The sequence below is a fragment of the Anser brachyrhynchus genome (genome assembly GCF_964034855.1).
Source record: "Anser brachyrhynchus genome assembly, chromosome: 7".
NCBI lineage: Eukaryota > Metazoa > Chordata > Aves > Anseriformes > Anatidae > Anser > Anser brachyrhynchus.
Window position 1 is genome coordinate 40,097,527 of NC_137701.1, and position 19,446 is coordinate 40,116,972.

Here is a 19,446-nt window from a genome sequence, read left to right on the forward strand (position 1 = left end):
AGCTGTAAATATTTGTATGTTTGTCCTTCAGAATTATACCTGAACAGGGAGGCTGGGAGGAAATCCAGATGTATGTAAATTTTTTTTTGTCAGCTGACTTTGATCGACTTTTCTTACATGAATTACTTAGTTCATAAAACCACAAAACTTACTGTACTCTGTTTTTTAGCAACTTCCATGGCATGTTTCACTTCAGGAGGCTCCAGCATGATAGAATAATTAGATTTGCCTTTCTCCTTCACAAACTTCTTTTTATAATTTGTCTGTTAAGAGCAAACAGAGGCATGAGTTTCATGGTGAGGTAAATGCTACTGAAACTTGGAAATAAGTTCACTGAAGCTGTTAAGACAGATAAAATGCAGTCTCCTGATTCTCATATCTTATGATCCCCAGCTAGTTTGTCATAATCTACACTTTAGATTACAAAAGCTTGCTATTTAGAGGCGATGATTTGTGTTTAAACTGTTTTCTATTAAAAATGAAATCCGGATTAAGGGCACCCATTAGAACTCCAGCCTGTCACTTTTCTCTAGAGTATTTCAACAGCTACCCCAGAAATGGATTTCGCTCTTTGTTAATGTCTCCTCCTGGTAGGAATCTGTCTTTGCTGACTCCTTGGGCATTTTATGTTGAGACTCAACCACGCAGACTCAAATATGCAATAGTCTAATCAATTATATGTACCAGTTAGTAACTTCACCATAAATTGGTATTGCACTAGTTACGTACTTCGCTGACATTCTTGGTCACTTGTTTCACATGAGCCGTGTCTCTTGTCTCAGGCAGGGTTGTATAAGACCCATGTGGTAGCTGTTTCTTGCTGTGTTCTTTGTATTTGTTCTGAAAGCACAGAATTAAAATAGGTAAAAAACAACATGCACACACACACACTGCCGAAATATTAAAAGGATGTACTTAAAAATGACTAAAGAACTGTCAGATGTGTTACCTCAGATACCAGAGAGCTGACATTCTTAGCCAGGAGGATCTGAGGTGTATCTGGAACAACAAGGCACGTTCCTCGAGCTTTGTTGTGCTTCTCCTTGTATTTTATCTAGCAGTGAGAAAAGATACCATTTTAAGCAGTGTGTATCTTGTTTTGTAATGATTTCCAAAGAGATTACTGTAGTTGTCACTGCTTTTTAGTGCAAAAGTTTGCAGATCATCTCATATTTTGCTGTTTTCCAAGACAAATTTGTTCCAGCCTACACATTCCTGTAGCTCTCAATTGTAATTTAATTAATATATTGAATATATTGCTAGTAATTGTTAAAAATACATTGTTGTAAGCACAAGCTATACCTGCAGCTTTTTTTTTGTTTTGTTTTCTCCAGGTAAGATTTTCATTTCAATAAGAGGAATCTAGAGATATATCAAAGGTCCGGGGTGTTCAGGCAATGTTGAATGTAAGTATTTATTTAATATGAAAAAACATAAACTAGGCCACTGACATTTACAAGACCAAATTTATTCAGATTTGCTAATTTATTAATGAAATAAATCAACTAATGAAATGCGACTGAGTTCCACTTTTCAAACTGTCATTCTTAATCCAATCATATTGCCAGTAAAGTAGCTTACATAGGATGTAAAATTCAACAAAAACAAAAATTGAATGCTCAAGTACTTACATCACTTGACAAGATGGCATTATTTAAAGCCAGTACTGTGTTTTTATCATCTGTGACAGAGAGTTTGCATCCTTTTAGGAATTCCCGGTCCAGTTTGTATTCATACTGCAGAAATTAAAAAAAAAAAAAAAAAAAAAAAAAAGATTAAAAAAGGGAGTCCCAGATCTTCAACATTTTTTTAATTTTGAAAAAGAGAGATGTGGGGAAAGGGACTATTCAGTTTATTCTGATTTTCTTACATCACTCTGTTGCTGAGACGACTTGGCTGCTTGAACAAAGTCAGGTCTATCAGCAATCCAGTGCCAATGAGCCTTGGCTGCTTCATATTTCTTCTTATAATCAAGCTGTTCACAGAGAAACATGAACAAAAAAAAAAAGTCAAAGTTGTGTACTTTACAGATCAAACTGATGCAAATTCTCTTTCAGTCTGGAACAATTAATAAGGAAAGATAAAAGAAACTGCATTTTCATCAGATTAGGGCTTTCCTCTGAATCATGTGCAATCCAGTAGGAGCCCACTTGCTCTAGTTACTCCACTGCAGGGTCAAGAAAGGAACATGAATGACTGGAAACTGTCATAACTTTGAGGAAGGTGAGTGCTTTCAGTTATTTGCCTATTGCAGTGGATGTTGGGCCACTGGTAATAGAAAACAAACAAAAACTTCCCATTAAGCTCTTACTCTGTCTACAAGAACATCATCACAAAAAAGTTCAGGTATAATTATGCCTCTGTCAAAAAAAAAAAAAGAAAAAGAGGAGCCAGAATAATAGTAGATGTGTGACATGGAAGGAATCTCAGGTGTTTTCAAGAAGAACTTTCAAGAATGAGCATTTGTGTATGAAATAAATTAACAAATATTTTATGCAGTAGCACAAGAATTAAAAGTAATGTCCAAGCTCAAAGAATTTCAGTGGAATTGAAAATAATTTCCCTCAGTCTCCGCTCCTAGTCCCAACCACTGTCCATAAGAAAATTACAGTATTCATAAAACTCAACTCACGTTGCTGTTTAGCTTGTAAGCATGCCTTGGAGTCTTAATATGAACAGAATCTACTACAACATTGCAGTGAGATTTATTCCTCTCGTACACTTCTTTGTATTTCAGCTAAAGAAAGACAAACATAAAAAAAGTTTACAAAGATAACACATAAAAGCTACGGTCAACAAGAAAAGCAGCAAAATATTAAAGCCATAATAGTAGCAATTGCCTCTGTAAAGATAAAATCTTGACGGAAGAAAAAGAACTTATATCACTAAAATGGAAGTAATGGAAGGCTAAAACATACTTACGGTAGGTCACAATATTTACTTTACATATTCACAATATCCGTAGCAGAAATAAACTAACACAGTAATGGACGACGTGCCTAATTCAAGGCTGCACGAAAGTCACTAACCAATATAGAAAGAAAACCCAGATACAGACTTCCCAAGTACAATGCAAACAAAATAAGTTCACTCTAACAAGAAGCTTTTTTTATGACAGGTTTGCACACACATTAAAAATATTACTTATCACAGCAAAAAGTTTATTATTTGTGTTTTTGATATTACAGACAAGGATGATTTACTTACATCACTTATTCTGTCCTTGACCTTGCGCACGTGCAGTAACATAGGTGTATCATGAATTGTAGTATAGCCCTTAGGCTTCGCTTTGTTATATTCCAATTTGTAGATAATCTGAAGATACAAATTATAGATCATATTATTTCTCCAGTCTTGGTGTCAATGGAAAAAAATCAAGATAAGAAACATTTTTTTTTTAACTGACTACTGAAAATGCCATATTTTTATTATTTTCGAAGGTCAGAATTCAGAGAAGGAAGTATGCTTGGTAGGGACCGACCACACTTACATCGCTAATCTGTTTGTTGACTTTTGTAGTCCTTAAGTGTTCTGGAGTATCCACAACTGTAGTGTACTTATCTTTCTTCTTTTCATAGTCTTTTTTGTACTGAACCTGGTGATTGGCAAAGAGAATACATTAACCACGCAAACCAAGACAAAACATCTTCAGGAGATAAACGTTTATATTCACAAACAAAGTTGCAAAATCCTTTCACCAAAGCCAGTGAAAGTTGAACATGCACAATAAACCAAACTTTGCAAACCCCCTATTTGCCTTAGAGGCTGCCTATTTGCAAGATTAATTTTACACTTATTTCATTGGGTCCAGAAACTTTGTTTCTATCTTAAATCTCCACAATTGAGTTAAAAAAACCAATCTCAGCAGAAAGGTGACTTTTTGAATTCATAACAGGACAAGATGTCATTTTAAAATATTCATTTGAATACAGATAAATGTAAAACATCTTATACAACAGAAGATAAAAGCATTCACTGAATAATTATAATGCCAGGCTATTTTAACGGCATTGATAGCAGAATTTGATAATTTCTTCCTAAAAGTTCATCTTGTCCTACTCAGGACTCTACCTGGTTTTCAGAGAATTCAGTGAGAAAAGACTGTACACCAATAATAGTAATTCTTTGTAGATAGCCTCAAGGCAGGTAGAAAAGGTTAGAATCCATTTTTTAAAACTTTCATCTTCTATCTTGCATCAGAAAATAAAACCATGCTTTTAAACAAGACTGAGACAGACAAAATATAAAAAATTATATACAAACAACAAATCAAAATACAACATCAACTCAGAGGAACATACAGGTTAGGCAAAGTGCTATTTTTTTTCCCAAACATACTCAAACTTACCTGCAAGGAGTTTTTAATGAGGTAATAAACAGAAATCCACCAATCGATTGAATAAAAATGTCTAGTAATGATTTTCAGCTCCATAATACTAACAAAGTTTATTAACTGAGCTTATCATGACATCTCCCTCACTCTCATGTAATTGGTTTCTATTGTTGCCTTTCCAGTGTATAATTTATATGTTATATGCCAGTTTAATCTGACCCAGTCAGGAATCATTTTTGTCACTGAAAGGAGTAAGGTAAGGATACTGCTTAGCAGATCTGATTTCAGAGCAGATATAAATCTGCTATAAATCTGCTATAAAACTGCTATAAATCAGTTAATTAATCCCATTTTTTCCCAACTGTTACAAGCAAAATATATATGCAGGAATCTGTCTTAAATGAAGGTGGACTACAGAAATTTAACTTTTCATGATATCATTTACAGGTCTTCTTTTATATCATCAGAAATGCTAATATGTTAGGCTCTTTTTTTCTGTACGAACCAATAGAGGAATCATAATCTCTACATAACAGCACTCCCAACTGACAGGAGAGATTATTTTTGTTTATAAAATCTATTAGGTGACCGTGGGAGGACTGTTTTGCTAACCTTACTTAAAAGCAGAAAGTAGAGCAAGAAGCTGATGGAAACATGACTTTGACTGCAGACTTGGGCGCAGTACTCTTCCTACATCACTTCCAAGGTCACTTAGAAGTGAGACATAACTCTCTTCTGTATCTAGGCCCAATGTGTCACCATTCTCAAGCAGAGTGGTAGATAAATGTTGTAATCTACTCACCAAATTACTTCGTCATAATCCTACTGAATTAAGGAACTTATGTTATGGGGGGTGGTCAGTCCGAGAAACGGTAGCAGAACGAGAGGAACAGCTAATATACAGTATCTTAAAATGTTAAAAAATGTGGAAAATGCTCTTTATGCAATTATGTGAATTATTACATAGAAGGATATATATCAATTATTTGTTATTAAAGGAGGAAAAGGAGGCAAGATCAGCCTGAGCCGGGTGAAGCTCAACTCACAGTAAATATTTTTTCAGATAGTCTGTTCTCAAAACTATTTTATCATAGCCAGCATTAAGCACATGGAGAAAACTTTGGAGTCTCATATCTGTGGATACTTAAGAGAACTCACAAGCATTAAATATTAGAAGTCCAAGCAACTAAATTGTATAAATAATGTCTCCTACAACAGCAGTTCTTCGTATTACCTGGCTCCATAAGTATGTGTTGTAGAGAGCTGTCAGCATATCTGGCCTCAGAATTTCATTACATCCATGTTGCAGGAGCATCTTGGCAAAGGATTTATACTTTTTCTGTGCATGCAAATGGCAACGAAGTACAAAAGAGACTTGTGAACACCATAAACAAACAATAACACAGCTCTAGATCCCAGACACTTTGAGAGTGGAGAGATTTAGGCAAAGTACTATATGTATTCATTCACATGTGCATACAATTTACATCTATATAATTAAAAATGTCAAGGGTATGTATTGAAAGATTTTAATATTATCCTATTAAGGAAATTACGAAAATATTTTTGGGGAGATAAGAGTAAATTATAGATAAAGGCAAGGGCACTCAAAGATCACATATGCTGCTGCTGCTTTATGTAGAAATGAGTAAGAAGATAATATTTGTGAAAGTCATTGAAAGAGAACTAATAAATAAATGCATGGTACAACATGCATTTTTTTAAAATCTCTCTAATGACTTCAACAGGCCTTAGATCAGAAATTAATGGAAGATGATGTCAATTGATGCACAATATATGAAAGTACATACAGCAGAGATTAGCTCACTCAAAAAGTAATAACTCTTTTTGGGTGGCAAAACAAAGACTGTCTGATCTGAACTAAAACATCACAATATCACAGGTGAAACCTCTGATACTGCCAGCTGTAGACATTTCACACAGACAGAGTAGCTGTGAGCGAACCAGGCACTTTCTGGCAGCACTGGCGAGTGCTCCTACAGTACCTGACTGCTCAGTGTAGTCCCCCACTTGGCCAGGAGATTCCTAGGATCATCCACAATAACGCTGTACCTATCTTTGAGCTTCTCATAGGCAGCCTTATATAATTTCTGCTCAGAATAGCATAATACATCGTAACAAATTAAAAGAAGAGAGTGAAGACACAAAGAGATCCTGAGATCACAGTTCTAATGATTTAAACCTCTTTATAAGAAATACTTAAAAGCTGGGATTGAAGTTCATGTTCAAAATAGAAAAACATTTTTTTTTAAAAAAAAAAAAGAACAAACAGGGAGGGAAAAAAAAAAAAACAAGAAAAAAAACCAAACAGACATGTCCAGATAACATATGCATTTCTATATTTCCACTGGAAGGCCTAACTTACAATTTAAGGACACCTACATCCTATTCCTGCCACTTTTCAATAAGCCATTTTATAACCTATTTTACCCATGAAAAAGAACTGCTGAAGCCCCTTTTATGCAGGTAGACTCTTGATTTGAGTACAAAGAGAGCACAAGGAAATGTAAGGGTAAAATAGAATATTATCATCAGATTTTTGCAAGTGAAAGTCATAAGCCTTCATCACAAAAACATCATTCATAACAAGACATTTAGGCAAGTTCATTTCAATGTATGGGACCCAACGTGCTATACTTTTTCTCATCTATTCTTATCATATTAAATTTTTCCTTATTTGCTCTACCAAACAATAACAAGACTGAATATTAACAATGTTCCACAACAAGTTCTGGCTCATCGCTTATCAAATTGAGTATGAAATTATAGCAATGGTACTGGAATGGTATCTGTGATGAACCAGTTTTTCTTTTACCTAGAACACATAACAGCATAATGCCTTCACTGACAAGGAAGCAATGTTTCTTTCAGCAATTTCAAAAATGAACAGGGGTCCAGATTTCACTTTTTAGTCACTGTAAACCTGCTCTGTGCTAATACTCAGGCATATCACAGGTACAACCTTATATTTCTTGATTTTAGTCTGACCTTAAGACACCTATAGTTCTGAATCTATTTTTATTTATTTACAATTTCATAAGGAAGATGAACCTTTGACTATTTATTAACATACACAAACTTGTTACTACCGTATGAGACTCTGAAGAAATCTTTATCACTTACCCCATCCATCAATTGAGTTGCATGTTTAAAATGCTTGTTAATTGGAGAGTCAGCTACATAGTTAAAATGAGACTTAGTCTTTTCAAATATCTCCTTGTACTTACACTGGAGAAAAAACAAACAGCAAAAAACAATATATTCCAAAGTTAATTCAAAGTTCGTTAAGGTAATGAAAACCTATAATTTTAGAAACTATTTGCAGCAAAAACATGGTAGAATTATTGCATATGTGTGTTTACCTTAACTACAAGCAAAAAATATTTTAGAGAAAAATAGCTGTAAATAAATAGTAAATAGTAATAAATGGTAAATAGTAATAAATAGCTTACAGGATGGAGCTGCCACATAGAGAAAACAATGGAAGATTCAACTGCTCATAATTTTAAAGCTAAACTTAGGATCACTAGAAAAATTACTTTGGAGCAGATATCCTTATAAGGAACAGAGAGGATAAGTAAAAGATTGCTTTGCCTCTCTTTTATAGTAAGAAATTTTAGATGTTATATCTTCAGTTCTGTTACTTGGCAGATTCATATCAATGTCTACGTCAACTGGATACTCCTGAGAAAAATTTAGCTACAATATAAGCACGCATCAAATAATATTTAGCAAAAATTCAAACTGTTTTACTTACCCCACTGTAGAGCACTTTATTCTTTTCCGCCAGAGCAAAATCTGGAGTATCCCATGCATAACAGCCGATGCCTCTGAGCCATGATAAGTCTTCCTTGTATTTAACCTTTAGAAAAGAAGTAAAAGCTGCCTTCACTTTCTCAAGTAATAAGACTTGTTTTTCATTTTGGAAACCTACATATAAAGTTTCAACCTCTCACATCTAGGAACTATTTGAACTCACATCACTAATAGCATCTGTGACTGCGCGATGATGGAAATGTTCTGGTCGGTCTGGGATCGATCTCCAGATTCCCAGCTGGCTCATATAGTTTTCCTTATATTTCACCTTCAAAGAAAATTGGAGAATGAAAAGAATTTGAGAACAGAACACTCCATCCCATGCAATTTTAAGATGTTCTTTTTTTTTTTTTTCCTGAAACATTAAAACTAAAACAGTGTAAATAAAATTTACTTGCATTCACCTTTTTAAGAACAAAGGCAAGCAAGTGTCTTTTATCTTTCAAAGAAAGAAATAAATTAATGTTAATAGCGCTGATCATATTTTTCTAATTATTTGACACAGTCAAAAAGAGCAATAGCATAAACAGCATGTTATAGGTTATTAAATGACAAACATTAATTAGGAATGAAAATCTTATATACGTACACTGCTAATATCATCAGTGACCTTCCGATGATAGACAATATCCAAAGCATCTTTCACTGTGTGGTATTTCCCCTTAGTATTCTCAAAGGTTTCTTTGTAGCGCAACTGGTAAGAAAAATAATATTGTATTTATCTGGCAGGAGTCATTTTAATTAAATATGCTATATCTGAGTAATGTCATAAAGGGTTATGTTGCTTTCCAATACCCTAATCTAAGTCCTAAGGAATTTTGAGAAGCTTCAGCTGAATCATGAAAAAAAACTACTCATCCGTTCTTCCTTATCCTGGTCTAGAAGAAAGCAGGAAGATCATTCTGGTCATAGCAGAAAGATTTTCTTAGAGAAGAAATTTGGATGTGCAAAAGAACTGGGATGCTCTTTTGAGTCACTTAAAAATTACTTCTAAGAGAGCAGTATGAAAAATCACTACTAAAACATCAACCTTAGCACATTTCCTTTCAGGATTTCCCAGGGCAGCTGGGCAATGTGCAATCTAAAATATATAGCAAAGATCTCACTAATGAGTAGAGTACTCTTAGCCATTGCCTTAAATCACAAATCACTATTACAAACATGAAGGAAAGATCACTTTTACCTTTAAATTCTTATGTGCAGCAGCTCTTTTTTCCTCTCCCCCCCCCCCCCAATTTTTCTCTCTAATTTACTTCTAAATTTAAAAATTAGCAAGTTCTCAGTGACATGCAAGTCAACTCCTAAAACCAAACTGAGATGAAAATATCTGATAAAAGGTACTCTATCCTGGCTCCAGAATCAATCGTTTCACTCTAGTCTGCCCTATTTGGCAATTTCATGTATACGCAACTTATTTTAAATCTACTTTTTCCTTTAAGTCAGCACTTCAGTGCAAAGGAAAATTAATTATAATTATGAATTATAATAAATGACATCAAGTGAAATCTTAATCTCTGTATTATCAAATGGAAATATAAGCAGAAAAGGGTGACATTTTATTAGCCACACTGAGATACTCTAGGCTTTACATGCTTGTTTGCCATTGATCCTTTTTTTTGCTCTTTTCTGAAGAAAACAAGAAAAAGCAGCAGAGAAAGTTTTTATGGACTACGTACATCACTGGCATTCAGGTATGCTCTCTTGGCTCTGATCAAGACTGGTGTGTCAGGGACAGGTGTGTATTTGTCCTTCATCTTCTCATACTGGGTTTTGTACTTTGTCTAAGAGAGACAGCAAAAGGGAGAAGTTACTTCTTTAGTCTTAGAAGCATTTTGCTGATCTGGTTTAATGTTAACACCTAGAGGTGCTACACTGAGTGCACAAAGTTATTCTCTTCTGTCAAAATACTGGGTAACAAGCTCAGCTCTTCAGCTCTTTCAAGGTGTTCCAGATCTTGCAGCCAATCCGCCACATATTCCACAAACAAGTTTATAGAAGCACGTGTCTTGTAAAATACTTAAGTGTATAAGAAATGTGTACTCATTTACCCCAATTTATAAAGAAAATGTGGAACTTAGGCATAAGAGACACAATACCAAATAAAGGGTAAACAGGTTTGAGCCTTGAACCTGTCAATAACATTCAAAACGAAACTTTGAAACAGTTCAGCATAGTGTTACCAAACAAAAGACCCAATATCTTACCTCGCTGACCATGTCCTTTACATGCCTAGCATGTGTGAAGGCTGGAGTCTGACCATCAGCATGGTGGTGAGGTCTCTCTTTTGTGGCAAGCTCCACATACAAGTACTGCAGCAAGACAAAAAGAAGAAAAAAAACAAACATTTCAAGTAAGTTTTACTTTATCACCTTGAAAGATGATTGTAAGTTCACAATGCATATATAACCATCCAATTTACCCCAGGAGAAAATACTGTGCCCTTTCATATTCCATATTATCTCAGTTCATCTTTCTCTAGTAGTACTCCCAATGTTCTGTAAATGCCAGTAACATGCTTACAAACCCAGAAGTCAAATGTTTGTGACGTTAATGACCTCTCTGCCCTACATCCACACCTAGCTTTAGATAAAAGCATCCAAAGAATCTGTTTTTCTCTGGTGGGTAACGTCATTTTGAACTAGAAGTTCAGGTATTAAAGTGCTATATGAATAAAGAAATGATGATGAGTAAATGGCAGATGGATAAAAGGATTTATTCCTCTGACAAAGTCAGAGTTTCAGAGAATTTGAACACACCTGTAGCACAGTTCAATGATCTGTTTCAGGTGGACAAAGCTGGACATGTCCAGACATGGCCAACATGAAAATTCATAGACACTTGAAAATGAACAATGGCTATTTTTAGAAGTGATTTCTAGGAATTTTATATTGCTTTGAAATGACCTGGAAAGATTTTGCTGTACTCTAAGAGAATATTAAGAGGGATCCCCTGATTGTTTTCTAACAGTACAAATTTTTCACCTGGCTCTGTATTTTTTGTCCTTGTTTGGCTCTTAAGAAGTCAGGTGTATCAAGGATGGAAGTGTATTTTGTCTTCAGCTCCTTGCCTGCAGCTCTGTAAACAAGCTAGAAAAAGACAGGTGTGAGAATTATTTCTTATGCTACGCATATCCATTTAGCAGCTGAGCAATCACAGCTTAGCAATTATAGCATCTCACATATTTATGAAAAAACAATGAGAAGATCTGAGCTTTACGTAATTATATCTACCAAAAATGGACAAAAATAATATAGAACTTACTTCACTCAAATGGGTTTTTAGTTCCTGAACTGTCCTGTATCCAGGAGTATCTAATACCACGCTGTATTTATCCCGCATCTTCTTTGCTGTATTAGTGTATATGTAGTTAGACTGAAAAATAAAGGACATATCACTTAGGAAGCTTTTATTCTTGGTAGCAAAGAAAATTTTACAGCATAACATAACAACACTTTGAAACAAATGACTGGATGCATAGCAAGACATGTTGTCATAAGTCTTTACTCATTGTCATACATTTTATTTCTTGGAAGTACATAGCACACGTCAATAAATCTATTGTTGTTAGATATGTTTTTCAGAAGAAAAATCTTACCCAAAGCTTACGCAGCTGACGAGCACGGACCATATCAGGAGTGTCATATAGGAAGCAACCTAAGCCCTTCAACCAATTCAGATCCTCTTTGTATTTAATCTATGAGGCAATTCAAAAAAGAAAAATTGAACGTTAACGCTTGGGATATGTTCATTAATCAGTCTTTAAACACAGATATAAAGCATTTATCTATTACATACTAGAATGCAGGTGATAAGCCAAATTCCACTTTCACTATAAAAGTATTAGGCCTGCTGTATTCAGATAACAGGTATCTTAACAGAAGTTGCTTACATCACTTGTGATGTCTCCAACATAGCGGCAGTGCAACACCTGGGGAGTATATGGCAAGGAAATCAAGTGTCCCTGCATCCTGAAGAAATCTGACTTGTAGATCAACTGAAAGACAAAGTAAAAATAGCATTTCACATGTTTGATCATGAACATTCCAAATCCCTTCTGTTTCTCTGTTCGAAAGACACATACATCACTGACAGCTTCCTGCGTTGCTTTGACTTGACGGATTTCTGGTGTGTCTGGAGTGGTATGAATCTTGTCCTTGTTCTTGTGGTATGTTGCCCGATACAACCTCTGTGTCAAAGGAGACAGTTGCACGTTTAAAACTTAAAATGGCAAGAAGTTTGGCAGAATGTAAGTATTTGTCTTTTTAGGCCAGCTGTTTTGCTATGTATTAGAGCACTACTGGAAAAATGGGAGCAAACATACTATCTTCTAACCAGGCAAAGATTTTTCACATTTGATAGGAGCATCTCTACTATATGGAGAATCTAAGACTAATTCTACAAATATGTAAATACGTATATTTAATTTTCATCCTATTAAAGTCAATGATCAAAGAAGTGAGTACATATGTATAAAACTCTACAGATTCAACATCATAAAGACACAATAATTTCTGTGCATCTTTAATCTAATAGCAGCAGAATGGTTAATAAAATTAGGCTGTAAGTGATTTCATATGATGGTAACAGTTGTACAGGACTGTATAAAGTCAGAGTACAAAGAACCTTAAAAAGCCATGCCCAACTTTAAAGGTGAACCAATGATCCCTTGCCTTTCTTGATGGATATTTATCTAACTTGTTCTTAAAAGCCTCAATGAGCAGGGATCCTACAGTCTTCCCAGTCAATGTGTCCTCATATCCCTCACTACAAATACAAATGAAAACAAATAAAAAATGTTTCCTGTACCTCATTAATGACTTGATTCACTTTCTTCACATTCTCAAACCCAACATCTTTAGGTCCCAGAGTATAGCCTTTAGCTTTCATATGTTCATAGGCTTCTTTATATTTCAGCTATGAAGTGGAAAAAAACAAACAAACAAAAAAAATCTTTTAGATAGAACAAAAACATACAGAAATTAAAGTTGCTTGCGCTTTTACATACACTGCAGTTCTGACAGTAATTTAAGCAGATTTTTAGAAACAGATTTTTGGAGATTGTCAAATGAGATTTAGCTACATCAGAGCTAAATACACTAGGCATCATCAGTATTTTTACTTGTATGATGTGGCCCAAGATTAGTAACATTTTAAATTTCTCTTGCACCTAATAAGGCATCCATATCTGCCTAAGGAAACTTTAATTTTGATAGTAATTGCTTCAGATAGTTATAAATTTCAGTAACATTTAAATTCTCTTAAGGTAAACAGTATCAGTGCTGGGGCCTGAGTGCACTAGTAAGAATTCATTGTTCTGACTAGCCACACCTAGGATGTCAGTCTTTGCCTGAGCTACGCTGTAGATGTATCTGTCTTCAGCCCTGCCTCTGTTCACAATTCCTGGATGGACCCTGGTCCTACATTGCAGGTAACTCATCTCCAGCCCTGTTTGTAAGCCCATTTCTAGCCCTCTCTCTTGGATTTACCTTGGACCTATGTTGTAGGTAGCTTGTCTCCAATTTCTGTCCTATCTCCTGCAGCTCCTGACTGGACCCATGTGGAAGGAGCTTGGGCCTCACCTTGTGTGAGACTGTAGATGTAATCTGTTATCAGAACCCTGTTCTGCCTACCCTACTCAGTGGGACTTCACACTGGCTGATGAGGTCACTGCCTATGTCATGGTCACCATCAGCTCCTGTCTCAGGCATATACATGGAACTCGATGCTCTCTGACAAGCACACTCATATTTGAGAAATGACTGCTTCAATAATTGTTTACTCCTAGAAAATTGGCATCAAATATTCCCTTGAGACTCATGGTGTAGAACTCAGTACATTACTTACATCACTGCCAATGTATTGGACATGTTTAGCATGCTGAAAGCTGGGGGTATCTGTAGGAAGGCTGTATCCAGTAGGTAGAGCATTCACACCAGCCCAGCGATACAAATTCTGTAAGGTGGTGGGGAGAAGGAGAGAGAGAAAAGGTGTTTGAGACAACTATGTGCAATATTTGAGAGTACTCAATAGCTAAACAGGAAATCTCTTATATATAACTGGCAAAAGATTTCCCACATAGCTGTATTATAATGCATACTTGCAGATTAAATAAGGATATTTTCCAACTTTAATTTTAGAGCAGTGAAATCCAGCTTCTTTATCTGAAGAGCTAAAGACCGACTTTTAAAGAATTTGTTTTGAATATCAGAGAACATTGTGGACTTGGAAAAAAGAAAATCAAGAGGAAACATGAACATGCATCAGAAACACAGGAGAAAAATATGGCCCTTGTTTTTGGCATCCTGTTAAAAAAAACAAAATGTTTATACTTACTTCACTCTGTATTTTGTTGGCATGATATGCCCGCTCTAAATCTACTGTTTTATCTGTAGGAATCATTTTGCCTTTGATATTATGCTTATATTCACCACGATAGATAGCCTGAGAAAAAGAAAAAGTAATTAGAGGAGAGTCATCATATATTTTTTCATAGTAAGTATTGTTTGCAAACACATGGAAATATCTCCTAAAAATGGATGATTTTTTTGATTCAGAAAATTAATAATTTTAATGATTGTGTTCTAGTGATTAGATATTTAGTGATATCATAATAAAGGCATAGGAAATGAGGTGCAGATAACCAGCAATGAAATAATGAAATGATTGAACATATTAAAAGTCACATTTCTAGAATTTGTGAGGAAATGGCATATGCAATATTAGAGGTGTAACACTTACTTCACTTAAATTCAAGCCACTGAGGACATTCTGGACGTAGACAGGAGTATCCATGACCACAGTGTAGTCATTCTTCATCTTTTCTGCCTTAGATTTGTATTTAATCTGCAGAGAGAAATTCAAGAGCTCTAATTAGTAAGATTAGTCATTAAGTCATTATTAATTGAATTTATTATATTACTCTGTTACTATTTACTATTTATTTCATTACTTAATTATTATACTAGTGAACCTGCATTTAAACAGAAAGTATATTGAAATTATGGCTAAATAAATGAGCATCACACCTGAGTACCTCAGTATCCTCTTCTCTAGGCAGAACAAATCAAGTGACCTCAGCCACTCCTCATTCATCTTGTGCTCTAGAAGCTTCACCATCTTTGTAGCCCTCATTTGGATGCTCTCTAATAGTTTTATATCCTTCTTATATTGTGGCAGTAATCGAGGTGAAGCCACACCAGCACAGAGCAGAGCAAGCAAGCACTTCTCTCAACCAGGTAGCAATGTTGTGCCTGGTGCACCCCAGGATACGGTTGGCCCTTTTGGCTGCCAGGACACACTGCTGACTGATATTCAACTTGCCATCAACCCTAACTCCCAGACCCTTTTCTGTGGGGCTGCTGTCCAGCCTCATCCCTCAGTCTGTATATATAAATAGCAAGATGCCCCAACCCACGTGCAGAATCCAGCACTCTCTGTTAAGCTTCGTGTGGCTGGTGATTGCCCAGAACTTTAATTTGTCAAGATCTCTCTGCAAGGCCTCTCTGCCCTTGAGGAATTCAACAGCTCTTCCCAATTTAGTGCTGTCTGCAAACTTACTTAGTACATATTTGAGTCTGTCATCCACGTCATTTATAAAAACATTGAAGAGAATTGGCCCCAAAATGGAGCCCTGTGGAATCCCCTCTAGTGACTAGCCATATATGAATACTTCACTAGAGAAGGATATATAACATTTTCCAGACCATATCTGGACTAGAAAAAAGCTAATCCATCCTTTTAATACAATGGTTTGAAAAATAGTAAGAAATAGAACCAATGCATCCAGTTCAGACTCACATCACTGCGAAGGTCGTAGGCGTGTTTGGCATGGAGAATCTCAGGAGTGTCCCAAACGAAGCAGCCAATGCCTTTCAGCCAGTTAAGATCATCCTTGTATACCACCTAAGATACGAGAGCAAAGAAGCAATCTGTAAGCTTCCACTGTGGTCTAATTCCTTAATGCCACATCAGCCTGAAACATAGTTGTCAAATGATGACAAGTAAGGTTCCTGGTATTTTGACCATTTTTGTTTTGAGAAAATAAGAAAAAAAATAATAATTTAAAAATAAAACTTTTTGAATTGAGCACATTTTTCTTCAGTGCTTCATTTTGGCCAATGAATTAAAAAAAAAACAAAAACCAACCAAACAAAAAACCAACACAGTAATTAAAAAAAAACCCTATTTGCATATCCTACTGGGCAATGCTTTATTGATAGATCACTGATCTGCTCCTGGACTGAACTAAGCAAGGCAAGCACGTGGAAGCTTTGCATCACTGGAATTTTCTCTCTCAAATTTCCAAAGTGCTCACACCTTATGCAACCAAATCATAAAGGATACTTTACAAAGATGGCTGAACTGGTAGAACTGTGAAGTTATGGCCCAAATGCCTATACTGATAACACTGAAATTATGCATGCTTAGCCACATCTCAATCACAGACCAGCAGCCAAGTATCACAGAAACATGATACAGATGCTGTTTAGTGGTGCATTATACAAGAGGTACAAGTGTAACCTCAGAGTGCTCCAACTATGTCTTTGCAAAATCATTCCTGCTAACAGGGCACAAATGCAAGAATCTTTTTAAAAATTGATCTACAAACAAATTATTTGTGAACTTACATCACTGAGTTGATCAGTTACTTTTCGAACATGGGCATTGATTTGAAGATCTGGTAGGCAGATCCATTCATGGAGATGTGTACGGTAATCAATTTCACTGATTTTCTTCTGTGCATCCCTAGCAGAAACGATGTCTACCATGTCTGGAATAATGTGGACTTTGGCTTTATTCTTTTCATAGGTTTCCTTGTACAGACGCTGCAGAGAGTCAAAACAGTACATTAATAATTCTGACAAATAGCCTGAAACATTAACTGTTGATAAATTTGAAGCAAAATTAGTGATATTTTCATGAAATGTTAGTTGGAAAGCAATCACTTTGGCTATGACTGAAATTTCTATCTTGCCTGCTTTAAAAATTTGCAGGTAAGGAACCTTCCAGCCTATCATAGTGATTAACACCAGTGACAAAATACGATTTGTCAAATTTTCATTGCACTTGTGTTAGAAGGAGGTAGACTAGGTGGTGCCCTGTTTTATACATAAACATATATTGCACTGAAGGTTTAGTATTGCAGACAATTTAATGGTTAACACAGAAGCTTGAAAAGACATTTGTAGGTGTATTATTGTATTTAGCAAATACTGAACATTGCATATTGAAATGTGGTATCTATGTGGATTCTCTGAGTAGCCTCTTCTGAGATAAGTACGGTTTTATCAGAAAAATACACATCAGAATACAACACTTACATCAATATTAAGTTTTCCAACTCTAAGACACCTTGCTGTATTGGGATCATCTTCAACACCTTTGGGTATCGTGTACAGTGCTTTAAACTTGTCATATTCTTCTCGGTATTTTACCTAAGCAGATACAAAGAAAGACAACAAATAACAGACTCCAATGAGACAACTATATTTTTGGAACCAAATTCATCAGTAAGCAAATTATTTAGTTGAGTCTGAAAAGAAAAGGAAGTATTTGAAGCAGGATCTTGTTTTTCTATTTCATTTTCAACTGCAAAGAAAGCACATTGTAATTCTCATTGTAAAAGAGATTGTCTAGAAGACTTTTAAACAAATAGATGGAATAAACAATTTATTTATTGTTCCAGCTCCTTCTTTTAAAGATGTCCATGAAGACAATGATCTCTCACTAGCCACTGTTCAGCAAAGCGTCAGATTATGTTCTTTTATACTCAGTAAAGCATCATTTAAAGACATATATAACATTTGGTGTTTTTCTGACCTGGATGCTTGTGCAATTTAGTATAAAAAAGAGTGAATCAGGAATTTTCAAGCTGTTTCTATTACTGTAAAATACAACATTTATTTCCATGAAAAGAAGCAGCAAAGGACTATGTAACTGTTACCCGAATTATCATCACATAAAAGTGATTATCTACAGATATATTATACCTAAACTGAAAATTGAAGATTCTGTGATTCTAACATAATTTTAAAAAGTTTTGATAACTACAGAATATGCGAGACATGTAAGATTTCATTGCTAGAATTGATAATCTGATTAAAAAAAAATCAAAGTATCTTATTCACTTACATAACTAGCATTATGTTTCAGTTCTTTTGCACGTGCTAAGGATACAGCATCAGAGGGCATTATATAGCTAGTAGCTTTCACTTTGTCCCAGGCTTCCTTGTAAAGATTCTGTGGGGAAATAGAAAGTCTCTGTGAGTAGAAAACTTCTGGGAAATAACCAATGTCCAGTAAAAATCTGTAGCCCCTCTGTTTTTACTTATACACTTTAATTATTACTTAACATGAAATAAACTAGTATAGTAGTTTAATCTTGATAGCACACATAAAAGCTGACAAAATGCTTTCCAACTAGTCTTGTCCATTCTCATAAAACAACTTTATTTGGTTCAGGTGCAGTTTTCTTCAGGGAATCCATTTATTAATGCAGGTATTTTGACAAAACTAGAACTACAGATAGGAAATATGCCCTCTGCCTGAAATGCAGTTATCTTCCCCATACTCACACAATGCAGAAGGCTATCACTGACGTTGGAAGTTTATCTTCAACCAGAGTGAACAAGCAAAATAAAACAAAATCCCACAGAGTAGCACCTCAAGAGAAAAAAAAATGTAGAGACACTTACATTGCTAAAAAGATGTTTCAAATTTTGAACTCTTTCAGAATCCACTGTTTCAGTCACAGTTGTATACTTGTCCTTAGTTTTATGGTAATCTTCTTTGTATTTCACCTATAAAAAGATAGGAAGATAGATTTAGTGAACTTGTTTTGGTTCTCAGAAGGAGCAAGAGGAAAAGCCTCAGCAGACAAAGTGGGAGACTCACATCACTGGCATTTATACCACTTTGCACTGCAGTCACGTAGACTGGTGTATCAGTAACAACACCAAAGTTCTGAAAATTTTCTTTTCCTGCAGCTGTGTATTTTATCTGAGGAAACAGAGAAAAAAAAAAAAAAACAATTAATACTGAAAATGTCTAAGTTCCCTGCCAGCTTCCTTTAAAATCAGTTCTGGACAACTGAAACCCAGGATTACAGTCCTATTATCACCAACTTTAAAAGTGACAAGCCATATAGAAGAAATACAGCAAGTATGAACTAATGAAAATTGCGTATCATTGTACAGCACATACTAGGCTAAGAAAACAATCAGCAAGGGAACAGACTATTCTTTCAACATAAATATCTTAACTAAGCTACCTTTGAC

General features: G+C 35.2%; 1 protein-coding gene and 1 long non-coding RNA gene across 6 annotated transcripts in view; one reads left to right on the plus strand and one right to left on the minus strand.

Moving 5' to 3' along the window:
- The window catches only part of NEB (nebulin), a 125,119-nt gene that overhangs the window by 30,430 nt on the left and 75,243 nt on the right, over positions 1 to 19,446 (minus strand). For all 5 annotated transcript variants that reach the window (XM_080599187.1, XM_080599189.1, XM_080599188.1 and 2 more), the window contains 30 exons: positions 19,064 to 19,168; positions 18,865 to 18,969; positions 18,302 to 18,409; positions 17,491 to 17,604; positions 16,798 to 16,995; positions 15,968 to 16,072; positions 14,909 to 15,013; positions 14,504 to 14,611; positions 14,015 to 14,122; positions 12,977 to 13,084; positions 12,252 to 12,356; positions 12,060 to 12,164; positions 11,766 to 11,864; positions 11,432 to 11,542; positions 11,152 to 11,256; positions 10,375 to 10,479; positions 9,847 to 9,951; positions 8,760 to 8,864; positions 8,334 to 8,438; positions 8,112 to 8,216; positions 7,478 to 7,582; positions 5,568 to 5,672; positions 3,491 to 3,595; positions 3,208 to 3,315; positions 2,633 to 2,737; positions 1,871 to 1,975; positions 1,632 to 1,736; positions 950 to 1,054; positions 730 to 840; positions 153 to 263 (listed from right to left, as the gene is read on the minus strand). In XM_080599187.1, coding sequence (XP_080455313.1) covers positions 153 to 263; positions 730 to 840; positions 950 to 1,054; positions 1,632 to 1,736; positions 1,871 to 1,975; positions 2,633 to 2,737; positions 3,208 to 3,315; positions 3,491 to 3,595; positions 5,568 to 5,672; positions 7,478 to 7,582; positions 8,112 to 8,216; positions 8,334 to 8,438; positions 8,760 to 8,864; positions 9,847 to 9,951; positions 10,375 to 10,479; positions 11,152 to 11,256; positions 11,432 to 11,542; positions 11,766 to 11,864; positions 12,060 to 12,164; positions 12,252 to 12,356; positions 12,977 to 13,084; positions 14,015 to 14,122; positions 14,504 to 14,611; positions 14,909 to 15,013; positions 15,968 to 16,072; positions 16,798 to 16,995; positions 17,491 to 17,604; positions 18,302 to 18,409; positions 18,865 to 18,969; positions 19,064 to 19,168 — 3,279 coding nt within the window. The remainder of the gene's footprint in view (positions 1 to 152; positions 264 to 729; positions 841 to 949; positions 1,055 to 1,631; positions 1,737 to 1,870; positions 1,976 to 2,632; positions 2,738 to 3,207; positions 3,316 to 3,490; positions 3,596 to 5,567; positions 5,673 to 7,477; positions 7,583 to 8,111; positions 8,217 to 8,333; positions 8,439 to 8,759; positions 8,865 to 9,846; positions 9,952 to 10,374; positions 10,480 to 11,151; positions 11,257 to 11,431; positions 11,543 to 11,765; positions 11,865 to 12,059; positions 12,165 to 12,251; positions 12,357 to 12,976; positions 13,085 to 14,014; positions 14,123 to 14,503; positions 14,612 to 14,908; positions 15,014 to 15,967; positions 16,073 to 16,797; positions 16,996 to 17,490; positions 17,605 to 18,301; positions 18,410 to 18,864; positions 18,970 to 19,063; positions 19,169 to 19,446) is intronic.
- LOC308197905 lies at positions 1,339 to 3,198 on the plus strand. The gene is made up of 3 exons (XR_013953422.1): positions 1,339 to 1,406; positions 2,058 to 2,223; positions 2,738 to 3,198. It is a non-coding gene; the product is annotated as an uncharacterized lncRNA (long non-coding RNA).